The sequence below is a fragment of the Pleuronectes platessa genome, chromosome 20, assembly GCF_947347685.1.
Source record: "Pleuronectes platessa chromosome 20, fPlePla1.1, whole genome shotgun sequence".
NCBI classification, from domain to species: Eukaryota; Metazoa; Chordata; class Actinopteri; order Pleuronectiformes; family Pleuronectidae; genus Pleuronectes; species Pleuronectes platessa.
In genome coordinates, this window is record NC_070645.1 from 5,645,052 (window position 1) to 5,658,185 (window position 13,134).

The following is a 13,134-nucleotide window of genomic DNA, read 5'->3' on the forward strand; positions in this document are numbered from 1 at the left end:
CAATCAACCCACATGTTACCCTCCCTCTAACAGTTTTTCTTTCTCCCTCTTTTTTTGTCAAATTACAGACTTTCAAATTTAAGCTTCCTGGTAAATGCCCCGCAAAGCGTCTCCCTGGGATTATCAGGTATCGGGATGAAGCCCAGAGATGGTGTATCAAAGCGTCTCACAGCACACTGCAAACCATAAGTCCCTCTTTCCTAAGCTAGTCCAAAAAAAGAGAAAAAGAAAAACTCCCAACCTGGAGCGTTGCAGTGTATTTTTAAAGCGGATTGTTTTTCACCCATGTCACCGCTCCAAATGAATGCTATTGAAGTGGTGGCTGAGGACTGAAAGGCAAATGGGAGAGATCTAGAGTTAGATGAAATTCATTTCGGGCTAGGGTTTCGGGTAATGGTGGCTTAATTTATTGCCTAACATAAAATGACACTTCAACCCTCGTCTGCCCCCGGCTGCACTGTCTAGCGCACTCAGCAGGTGACTGCCACCGCTCAAGCTAACTTGCCTCGCTTAACGCCGCCTGAAATACGATCAATCCTGGGCCAGGGCAATAGGTGCTATATTACATACTTATACAGACATGTCAGTGAGAGGACTGTGCACACACGTTCATGGATGTACATAGACATTTATTACTGCTCACACAATCTTCTTCCAGTGCTCATTAAGACTGAAATGGAAGCACTCTTGCCTCATTGTGGATTGTCAAATACAGTATTACATGAATCAAAAGGGGCCAATCAGCCTCACACACGTGCCAGCTCTGTGAAATTTCAACATGCCACATCAACAGTAAGCTGAGCGCCAGCCCCTTGTCCATCGCTTGGAGTAAGACTGTCGGTCCTGGTGGCCCATTTGTGTCCTTCTCTGCTCAAAACACACTTTCCCTCCTCTGGCAAGGTTCCCAACATCTTTATAATCACCCAAAGACCTGCTGTTACTCGATAAGACCACTGGGTGCCATCAGAGAGCACTGGTCTGTAATTCTAGCTTTGACTGGGGCTCCTGGTCCATCATTGCAAATTTGTAAATGAAACTCAGACCAGGCCCATCAGGATATGACAGATTTGAGATGTTAATACATATGAGTGCTCCTGCTTTGCATTTCAAAGTCAATGGTAACTGATCTGATCGGTTATCTGCAATAACTCGTAGCATTGCTCTTGTGAGTCGGACAATAAGGGCAACTTTATTTGATTGACAGGTTTACTTTCCTTATGTAAGTACAATTTGTTGTTAACTAATTGTTGTAGACTTATCCGTTTTTTTATTTATTAATTATAGCAACTCCTTATTAATATGTCCAGACCTATGTTATACATTTAGTAGACTTGTCCAAAATGTTTCCAACAATGTTCAAACCCATTTTACCAGTGACTTTGCTCGTCCTTCATCAGGTAGATTTTCATCAGCGGGGAAGACAGCAACTCCCATGATCCCACATTGTGTCACAACATCATCGAACTCTGACTTCTCTTATAGTTTTGATTGAGAGGCTCTCCGCGTTTTATTCTTTCCATCGCACTTTTTTATTACGAAATCTAATATCCATTCCATGTGGCTCACACACAGCTGATAGTGTGATGTCCTTGTATACAAACATGACTTTTCGAAATTAAGCTGCCTACAAGTCGCTGTTGCCAGTCGAAATACAATTGCACCATAAATCTTCCACTGATGTACTCTGTGTTTTCAAGAAAGACCCCATTAAAGTATATCTGGATTGAAGTCACTCACTTCTTATGCTCACTCTCTTTAATGAGAAAAAAAAAATCCTGTATTCATTTCCTTTTCATTTTTTATTTTAAGGCATATGGAAGCCAGTATTTTAGACCATGAGACATTAAAAACTTTTATTGAATTCTATAAAATATAATAATAGGAAAACATATTTTTCCATAATAACTGAATAAAATAAAATCAAAATGCTGCACATGAATTCACTGTAGTCAGCCAGTGTATTATTAATCAGTGACACAACAAATCAAGCCAAAGTGTATTTTATCCCTCGTATGAAACCGATGACGCAGACTGGGCTGAGATCAGATTTTTTTGGTAAAAGGCTAAGATGTTGAAACAGTTTTAATAATAGCTATTAAAGAAGGTCAGCTTGATGAATTGGCAGCTTTATAAAAAAGCTTGTCGTCGTTCAGGGTCGAGAGAGAGCTATAAACTGACAAGCTGGGAATCAAACATATCTGAACACTGGGTGCCTGCCATGACATTTAACAAATGAAATACGCACAGTCCCAGAGGAGACCAGCATAATTTTTTTGCCCCCTCCCTCACTTTTGGTGACGGTCTGAGAATGGAAAATGTGATTCTAACGGAGAAGCACGAAGGTAGAGAGCAGTCAAATACGTCCTGTCTGTCGTCCTCACTGAGTTATGGGATGAGGTGTTTTAACAGGACAGTACAAGGGAGTGGAAACGTACAGTCCCCCATCCTCCTATGCCCCTCTCCCTTGCTGTAAACAGCCTAGTGATGAGCTGATGGACTGTTTAGGAGCAAGAGATGTTCCCTCACTAAAGACCCTGACCCCGACTCACCTCAGCCTCTACCTTCCTCTGTTTTTCTCTTTTCACCTCTTTCTCTCCTGCTCCCTTTACACATGTGGTCTCCCTTTTCTCTTACTCTGACCTGGCTCTCTCAGAGTTCATTACCTGTGTGTAGATTTGACAAAGTGAAGTAATGTAGGGTTGAGTGGAGGGTAACGCTAGAGGAACCTTGACCAATGTGACTATTCGTTTTCTCATTTTTCTTTTTCCCAGCCGTCTGTGCTAAACTACCCCGAGAGACACTAATGGATATATTCAAAAGGCACACACACACACACACACACACACACACACACACACACACACACACACACACACACACACACACACACACACACACACACACACACACACACACACAAACAAACTCTTTCAGGTACAGTGACATAGCGTCCTCCCTAACCCCAGTCTAACCCATGCGTCTACCACTGCCTCACCTCTGTTGCCTTATTCCCACACCTCAGGGGTCATTACTCACACACACTGTAGGTTTTTCCAACCTCTGTCATCGTCCACTGCAGCATCCCATTTAAATGGCTTTGTTGTGTTTTGGAGGAGATCCCCCTGTTCAACTTATCTGTTACGTGATGACAGCAAGAGGCCCCCAAAATGATCCATGTATCTCCCATGCTTCTTTGATACACTGCTTTATATGCAAAGGCTTTTATAAATGGAATATGTGTTAAAGTGTTAATCATCAAGAAGTATTTTCTTATTATAAGCGAGGGACTAGACGGTTTAGTCACAAATTAATGGGTTTAACTTTTTTGACCTTTAAATCTATCATGTATGGCTTATTGTAGGAAATATTAAATATTGCTCAGTGACCAGTTTTATCCACTGAAGTCATTTTTAGTTTGAACAAGATAGAAGAGAGAGTAGCAGTTGTAGAATGGCGTCATGGACAAACGGAGGTACATTTCAGGAGAGAAATTCCAAACATATGTTAGTCGTATTTTTTAAATATTTATTGCTCTACAGACACATACAGCTCCTCTATTACAAAACATTTTACAAAATACAAAAATGGCATCTTAATCAAAAGTCTAGGATCAAAACTTGTTGACATTCAATATCACATGGATTTTTTAAAACTCAAAATTTGATATGAGAAGTTCATTGTCAGGCGGCAAAAAACGTCTGCCTCTGCACCAGATGTTACTTCACACTAATTTTGTATTTAATTCATATTTGAAAATAATTGTTGATACTTTTCTGTTTTCTTGTTTCTTAAATCTTTAGTACTGTTTATTTTTCCTCTGATTATTTCAGACTTCATAGACTTTGACATTGGTCATGATGTCCTACAAGTTATATAGTGTCAGAGTTTAAACAAATTCTTATTTCCATTATTGTTTAATCACCCTTTCTTTGCTTGAGGAATAGTTAATACAGTAAAAACTGTTGTGCAAAATGTCATTTTGTTCACTTATGGAATTTATTATTAAATAAGGAGATTGCATAAATAACTTGACGTTATACTTTGAAATATACTATATTCTATAACTATCCCACCTGTGGGGCAATTCATATATATGTGATACAAAATATACATAACCTCATGTACAGTAAGACCAGCTGTACACATGTGCTTATACATACAAGAGAAGAAACATGACTATGATAGCTTTCACGTCCACCTACACACACACACACACACACACACACACACACACACACACACACACACAGAGAAGCCTCAGTCCATGACGTCCACTGGCCCTTTGTGTGGAGCCGACTTTAGCTCCTGATCCCGGTTCTCAGAGCACAAGCAGCTCTTTGTGTGGGACGCTCTCCACACTCACTCCACATCCAGCAGCATCCAGGAGGACCGTCCATAAATCAGAGAGCAGACGGAGGAGCGTGGCCTGGGCTTTGGAAGCAGAGTCACTCGACTCAGAGACATTCATCAGTGTAGTCCAGCTCAATCCCACCACTGCTACCACAGAGATTCCCTCACTGCTCCCATTGTTTCCAAGAGGAACGGCCTGATTTCTTTGGTTACTGAGATTTGCATTGAACAATGATCCCACTGAATATTAAATGTTTACGAAAAAATGTGGTGACAAATAAGAATTTTAGGGCCTGTGACAACATGAGGCCTCACCTCTCACTAAACTGCATCTGATTTATCACCTTTACTTTTCCTATGGGATGTTTCCTGTTGCTTTTCAGCTGTCTGAAAGCCTACTTGTATAGTGCCCTCAAGTTTAGGTCTGCTCAAGCCTTACAGGTGTTACTTTGCTGTTACACTCTGCTTATCCGCATGTAATACTTTCTATTTTTTTATATTCACAAAGTAATATGATCAGTTGTTTAATAAAATTCAGTAATTAAAATAAGGTACGGGAAAACAGGCCATATGTGACACATGGTGATGTACATTGAGAACCACTTAAATTATTTAAGTTATTTGGGGATTTGTTTTGACTAAAACATTTTGTATTAATATCTAGGCCAGACATGGGCAAAGTACGGCCCGTTGGGCTTTTTAATACGGTCCGCCGAACATGTCCAAATGTAAAATATAAAAACAAATTAATTACATTTTTTTTTTCTTAAACTAACAATTTAGTAGCACTTCAATGACAATTACTTATAGCACTTTGTAGTTTTGCTTTATTTTTGAAGAAACTGTACTTTCTTGCTTCTTGTTGTTCTGGGTTTGTACCCTCTGGGTTGAATGCACTTATTGCAAGTCGCTTTGGATAAAAGCGTCAGCTAAATTAAAATTGACTGAGAGTGTTGTGTATAGGGCTCGAAAGGGCACATGATCTCCCTTCACTTTTTCACTTTGCCCTGTGAGCCCTTCTGTAAAATGAGCGGATCAAGGAAACGAAAAGTGGACAATGAGTGCCGAGTGTTTAACACGGAGTGGACAACAAAATACTTTTTCACTGAAGTCCAATAGAAGGCTGTATGCCTGATATGCCAAGAAATTGTCGCAGTTTTCAAGGAGTAGAACATCAGCTGTCACTTTGCTACGAAGCATGCTAACTACGCTAGCAAGCAGTCAACGCAAGAACTGGCGGCTACGGCTCAGAGGTTGGCGTCTAATTTACAGACTCAGCAAAAAAAAATTCACCGACAAACTGCGATTCAAGAGTCAAATACCAAGTTAAGTTTTTTGGTGGCATTCGAAATAGCAAAAGCTAGCAAGCCTTTCTCCGAAGGCGAGTTTTTGTTAAATTGCCTTGCAAATAAATGCTTTGCTACTTGTTAAAGGCCAAATCCTTCATGTAATGATTTTTTCGTGTTATTTATATTAGTTCACAAAAACACTCCATCCATCTGGTCCTGGCCCGGCCCCTCTGTCAAATTTTAGAACCCATTGTGGCCCGCGAGTCAAAAAGTTTGCCCACCCATGATCTAGGGTAGCCTGGATGCCAGACGAACTTAGCCCCGCCCACAACATTTTGGTCGGGCAGTTCGGTCTGGAGTCGCTCCATTGGGAAAAAATTATAGGGCGTGTTTCAACTGACCAGGAAGTAAAATTCCTCTTCGCTCAATTGGATAGACCTACAACCAATCAGAGCAACGTAGTATGTGACGTATGCTAAGCAACGCATTGTGAGTTATTTACTGGGTTCACACCGGACGCTTCAGCGCAGCGCCAAGCCTTAAATAACAGCTGGCTCCCATCCACTCCCATGTTAAAACTTTGTGCCGTCACACCGGAGGCTGAAGCACCGCGAGGCAGCCTTGGCGCAGCGCGGTGCTTCAGCCTCCGGTGTGACTGGCACAAAGCCGTGCAGCGATCTACTGGATCAACGGGTGATATTATTAGCGCTGCCCGGCGGTTCAGCGTCGCTTCAGTGTCCGGTGTGAGCAGCCAAGCGCCGGGGCGATAGGGATTAGCGCGGTGCTCTGGCGTCGCCTCCACGTTCTGTGTTCCTCTTTCAAAATGAATGCGCTGTCGATGTCTTCTAAAACAGACTCAATGGCAGCATCTACACATCTCAGCTCGCCAGCGGCAGGCATGTTTGTTGAAAACGAATTCAACCCGAGGGCACTGTGATGACGTGGTTGATTACGTTACCGTTGATCATCTGTCAATCATCGTATAAAGCCCGCCCTGACAATCTCATTGGCCCGGTCGGGCCATAATTTTTTCCCAATGGAGCGACTCCAGACCGAACTGCCCGACCAAATTGTTGTGGGCGGGGCTAAATTCGTCTGGCATCCAGGCTAGATCTAGGGAGTGGTGACCCAAAGTAATAAATTGGGTGGGAAAAGTAAAAGAGGAGTTCTTTCTCCATTGCCTATTGGCAGTTTGGTGACCTTCCCTATTTTTTTTATTTTCTGATCACAAAACTCTTGTGCTGAGCTGTTTCCAGACGTGAGTGTGTGTAAAGGTGCATCTATAGCTGTGCATCAACCTATGCAAATAGGCGACATGCAGGTCCTTGCCAATGAAACTACACACTGAAGCGGCAGCAGCAGACTTACAGCCAGAATTATGATTGCTCTGCTTTCAGTCAGTTTCTGTTCTTTTCCTGTCAAGAGGACCTTCTTCTTCTCCACTGCTGCGACGTGCTTGCTCCCAGTGGGACCTTTCTGGGTTTCTTTTGTATAGCATTGTAAGGTTACCTGATCTGACTTTGACCTTAGTCCTATAAATTGCCTCGACATAATTTATGTCATGATTTAATGCTTTATAATTCAATCAAATTTTGGATTGAATTCAACTCTAATAGGCAAAATAAAGGAACACGCATATCTTCTTTCCAGAAATATAGTGGGGTAACACTTCTCTCAAACCTAATCACTGCAATTATTTCCTCTCTCTTTGTCCCAGCGAATGAAACACTCATAATACAAAACAAATGGAAGAATGTCAACGTACTATAATGTAATCCCTATATCGCCGGCCAAAGATTTTAAACAAAAAGCACTTATAGCTGAACAGCATATAACCATACACTATACAGATACTGATGCAATGGAATGTGAGAGGCAGGTACCTAAATGTTAACATTTTGTACATTTATAATATGGTTCAGTATATAATTAGCATATCATGGAAAATATTTATATATGTTCGTAATTAGATTACCTCATCACATGTAGTAACCTGTCAGCCCTCATTTCAAGTCTGTTTTGTATCTAACATGTACAGAGGACTGTGGGGTTTTTAATTTCCTTCCGCTCTGTGTCTTCTCCTCTTTAGTTGTCTGAGGAGCTGGAAGGGAAATCGGCCAATGAAGAAATTAAAGAGCTTCTCAAACTACTGACCAAACTCCACATCGAGGTAAGTTTGACAACATTCCTTTCTGTGGTGGATTACAATGTCTTTAAGAAACATCAGAATATCATCCTGTTCTGGATACCACAGAGTGAGTCAAATACAAAGTTTTGCTTGTGCATGTTGACTGTTTGTGACGCATCAGTATCACAGTGATGTTTTTATCCTGCTGTACTGTTAGAGCCGGGGGATGTCTTGTATGCCTCCTCACAGGGGCCGATCCTATTGAACGTATTATCTCGGTTATACCTTGAGGGAATTTCTTCGAATTTGTAACTTTCATTTGGGCTCGGAGTGAACTGAATAGAGTTTGGTAGTTAAAAAACCAAGGTCACTGTGACCTCACAAAACCTGTATTGGCTTTGTGAGCATATTATCTCAGGAATGTCTGGAGGGAATTTCTCCACATTTAGCACAAACTTTCACTCAGACACTTGGATGAAATTGTTAGACCTATAAGGTTTTTGTCAAATGTCAAGGCCACATTTTAAACATTCATATGCTAATAATGACAACATATTAAACTCCTCCGAAGTCTTCAAAACATATATATAACGAGTCTGGATAAACGTGGATCTAAACTTGGCGAAGACATAGAACAGCAAGACGGACGGTAACTCTTATCCTCTTGGCTGTAGCTGCTGGCCTCATTAGCCAGACGCAGACAGCTTTAAAATAAATGTACACGTTTTTATTTTCAAACGATGGCTCTGATCATCCATCAGGCCCCACAGGTGTCTCAGCCTCAGACAGAGCTGCCTTGATGATGCTGGGACAGTAGTCGAGTTGGACGAATTCCTTTATAATGCACTGTCATCACACTTATTTGGGCTCTGCCAGAAACAACAGCTCAACATCAAGTCCCCCTTCACAATTCCCTCACTTTTTAAGCATACAATTATTTACGAACCAAAATGTCTCAACATCAGCTTTTTAAAGGGACGGGGGTTCCAAAAATGGCTTAAAGTCTTTCCTAGTGATGTAATGATGACTTTCTTGAATTCTGCTAATAGAACTGTGTTTTTCTGACACCAAAATTCTACCAGCTATCAACACAGTCCCCCATTGATATACAGTATAATGGTGGATATACACTCCAATACACTCACATAGCCACTATCTTGAAGATAAATGTTTGATATTTATCTCAGGCCTGCTCTCCTACCTTGCTATGAAAGGACATTGTGACCTTTGTCTCTGTCAAGCCTGAAGTGAAATAAGGTGACAAACGATCACTGCACTTGCAATGAAGCATGCCTGTGTCAGAGAGGCTGCATTTATTACTACTATTAGGCTTACAGTGAAGGTATTTGGCACGACAAGGGACAATCTATCAAACCGTTCAGCATGTGAAAGTCTTGTGAAACAGTTTTTTGTGTGTACATGATGGCTGTTTATTATTGCTCATCAATAAGCCTTTGAATTTACCCTTAATGACATTAAAGAGCAGTTTAGCAGCTGAAAATGTCAGGTTTACCTCCATTTGTTAAACTGGTTCGCAGTGATGAAATGACTCGCATGGTGTCAGCACACTGTGACGTCACTGTGAGGTATGGTCACATGTGTGACCAGAAAGGTAGGGGTGAGGCCTCGGGAGCACTGGCCCAAGCTGAAATCTACTTGGCCCCTGAAGTGCCCCTGTCCTGTTTTTTCTTAGATAAATTTACAAACAAATAATTCTGACAGTTAGGGTTAGGGTTTTATTTTCAAAACTTTAGGAAACTTGATGTGCTTCAACAAGGGACAATTTTCCAAATTTGTTCAAAGCTACAGAGGAATAACTTCAGGGTAATGTGCTTGGATGTTGGACATATAATTGGCCCCTCTCTGTAAATTGTAAACTATTTATAACATTTTTAGATCGACCACTGAAGACAGAGCAGTAAAATACAGTAAATCATCTTTATTAATAAACTAATATTACAAAAACTTCTAACAACCTGTCATGGCTTTTTACTACTAGGAAGTAAACATGACTCCTTAACTCAGAGAAAACATTGCCACCTATGCATTAGTACCAAGTCATCTCTCCAACTTCAGCTTCATCTACCAAAGAAGACCCTCATACAATATCTGCTGGTTTTTGAATTCCTCTATTCAGTACCATTGCTCTCATCTCCCTCCACCTCCACACAAGAGTCAGCCAACCTCGGCTCCAGTGCAGAACAAGGTCAGCCAAACAATTCTACTCGAAACAATGGAAAATATTCAGCTACTGCTTCCGCTATTGCTGGCTGTTCACATCGGCAGATGTCATAAGCACAGAAGTTACTGAGGACAGGAATCTGCTCAACAAAAGCAATGCTATGCAGCACTACAAGTCAAAGACTCTCAAGGGTACAATGTAAATAACAGTCAGTGCTCGGGTTAAAGAAAGCAGGAGTCGAAAAGCTTCAGATATTCTGGTCTTTGTGTTTGATAAAAGGTTTTTAATGTGTAGTGTACTGGACTAAACCAACATCTACATTATTTCCTGTAATTGTGGTCATTTAAAATATCAATGAAAATGATCTTCTATACAAAAGTGTGTCTGAGATATGTGAGCTTCAGTTTATCTGTATTTGATGGAGGGGATCAGGCCTATCATTTGACATCTGCACGTGTTCACACACTTGCACATTTTCTCAACTTCATGACCTCGACTCTTGCATGTTGGCTGGACTCCATCAGCAGGTTTTGAGCATGTGGGCCTTAAACCAGTGAGCTGAATTTCCCTGCTGCCTTCAGAAGGAACACTGGTTTGACAACAGATTGACTCCAGCATCGCGGTTTGGAAGAGCTTTGTTTGTACCACACTGAAGCGTGGAGGCTCATGCCATTTTATTGTCAATGTGTCTGAAAGTATAGGCAGGACGTGGGCTTCAGGAGTGAAGCACTGCAGCGTCTCTCTCTTTCTGTCTCCATCTGTCCTCCAGGGCACTTGACACCGTACCAGCCAGTCCCAGTGTAAATCACAAGGCCTGGGGTGTAAAACACAAGCAGATGGCTGTTGCCTTTGAATGGCGTCTCTGTGCGATAGTAACTGTATCACTCTTAATTATGGTTGAAATGATCCATTTCTAGGGTGGGGATATAAATCAGGCTCCTTAAAACTCCAGTCTCTCTTTCTGTTCTTTTCTCTTTCTCCACTTCCTCAATCTTTCATTTACGATTCGCACATGAAAAAACAACTTTCGACCGTATTAGCCCCCCTCAGCAAGACTAATATTGACAGTGATGAAAGTGCCAATTATGATGGCCGGCTGTTCCTGCCAGATTATGCGGTGGTAGGTTTGTGTATGCAGGCTTACAGTGATTGACACTGCATGCTGAGGTTCAAGGCTTAGAGACGGTGGGCGTGAGTGTCATTTCCAAGCTGGGCATATACAGCAATGCCTCCAGGGCAGAATCCTCACAACAGGGTCCCTAACGCCTGGGTAAAGCAGTTGCCCTGCACCAATCTTGCGCTGCTAGCTAAAAAATTAGTGGTCCAGTGACAGGGCCGGGGGGGGGGGCTTTAATGAGGGGCCAGTGCCAGGAATGTACGGGCAGGTTTATTTTGTCAAGTGCAGTGATCTGTTTTTCTAGGATCTCTATTATACCTAATGAACACAAACACATGGACTGAGAAGGGACAGGATGCCTGGAAAACAAGGGTGGTTTTGCTTGCCTTCATCTTTCTTTCCGTGTCTCGCTTTTCCGTCGTCTTCCTTTCCTCTTCAGGCTTCAGCTGCAGGGCCTGTACAAGGACATGACTCCAGATTTGATTAGGCATTTAATCCACCAACACTAGACCCCCTGACTCATATCTGCACAGGAAGAAAGCTTCCATATATCCTATGTTGTGTAACACAATTCTACCTGTGTAGTACCCAATGTCAATGGTCACCAGCCAGGGCATGCTCCATGTGCTACCTATTAGCATAGAGCTATTATTGCTCCTTGCCAGAAAGTTTTTACAAGGAATTAGCTGTGGCTCTGTTACGGTCGGTTAGGCACAGCAGAAGGATTGAATGTAACAGTGGAGAGCATAGCCAGACTTAAGGAAGTGGCATCATTGAGCGGACACTCAAGGGTCACAATATTGGGACTGATGGATTCAGTTCAGAGGAAACAGCAGCTGGCAGTTGAGTGGAGGATAGGTTGAGGTGAGCACGAGAAGGGAAAGGGTAGAGAGAGACAGAATAATATTTAGTTAAATTTGACTAATCCGTAATATGATGTCCATTTCAATATCTCAACGCCTAAGCTATCACAGGCACATTTCGCATTTGGTCACATAAATTCTGGGTTGGTAATACTGAAAAAAAACTAGCAAGAGTAGGCTACACCTACGCTACTTTCAGACATGCTCTGAACTCGAAAGGGAATCCGCACTTTTTCCAGTGGAAGTACAAACACAAATGTTTGCGTGAAAGCTTCCGGATTATCTGCGTGACTCGCTTGGTAACTGGCTATCGTCTCAGACTCAGCTGTGTATGTCTCTCCGTCCTGTGAAGACTAAGAATTAAGAATGGGCACGGTGTGTGCAGGCAGGCAGGGCATTTAATGACATACTGTACATGTTCAAGTCAGTCTGAGTGAAATGATTTGTCATGCTTATAACAATGCTGTGAGGGCAACAGCGACTTTATTTTAATGATGGCTGTCAGGATGTGAAGAGAATTTCAAACAAATAAAACAACTTAACCTCTCTACCTTTAACAGTCAAATAGTTAAATCTCAAAAACACGATCCAGATACTTTTTTATATTTAAATGAAGTGTTTTATCTCTTAAACAGTTGAGATCAGGTTGAGATTAAGTTTTACTTACATGCACAGGTGGAAATCAATCAATGAATCAGTCAGTGGAGACCAGGGAACAACGGAAAATCACTGATTATTATCATTTTGATTAATTTTGTGTCAGTCGAATTCTTTCAACACAATTTCAATTTCAATCTCAGAACTAATGATGCACATTGTAAGAAAAAGATTGTAGTTGTGCTTCAAGGGCACCAGGCCCACGTGGGTGTCTCACCCGGCTGAGAGGCTGACGGATGCCCAGCTGACCCACATGTTGTCCCGACACAGATCAGGTGCCGTGACAGACAAAATACCATAAAGTGAGCCGCAACACCACATTTAGCTAACCTCAGACGAACTTTTCCTCTGTAATCTGTTAATAATTAATTGCTTCTTCCATTAATTTGCCTTAGCTCCATTTTATGTTCATTTAGTTTTGTAACATAAATGATCTCAACACAACTTTGAGAAAACCAAAACTGCAAACTCTCCATCCATTTATAGTCTGTTTGCCTGAACATCATTTATTTGTTATATTGAGCTCTGGTGTGAGATTCACTTTGCTT

General features: G+C 41.6%; 1 protein-coding gene across 1 annotated transcript in view; it reads left to right on the top strand.

Moving 5' to 3' along the window:
* Positions 1–13,134, top strand: part of mpp7a (MAGUK p55 scaffold protein 7a) — a 134,337-nt gene that overhangs the window by 59,962 nt on the left and 61,241 nt on the right. Inside the window, exon 5 of the mRNA XM_053412545.1 lies at positions 7,729–7,809. Coding sequence (XP_053268520.1) covers positions 7,729–7,809 — 81 coding nt within the window. The remainder of the gene's footprint in view (positions 1–7,728; positions 7,810–13,134) is intronic.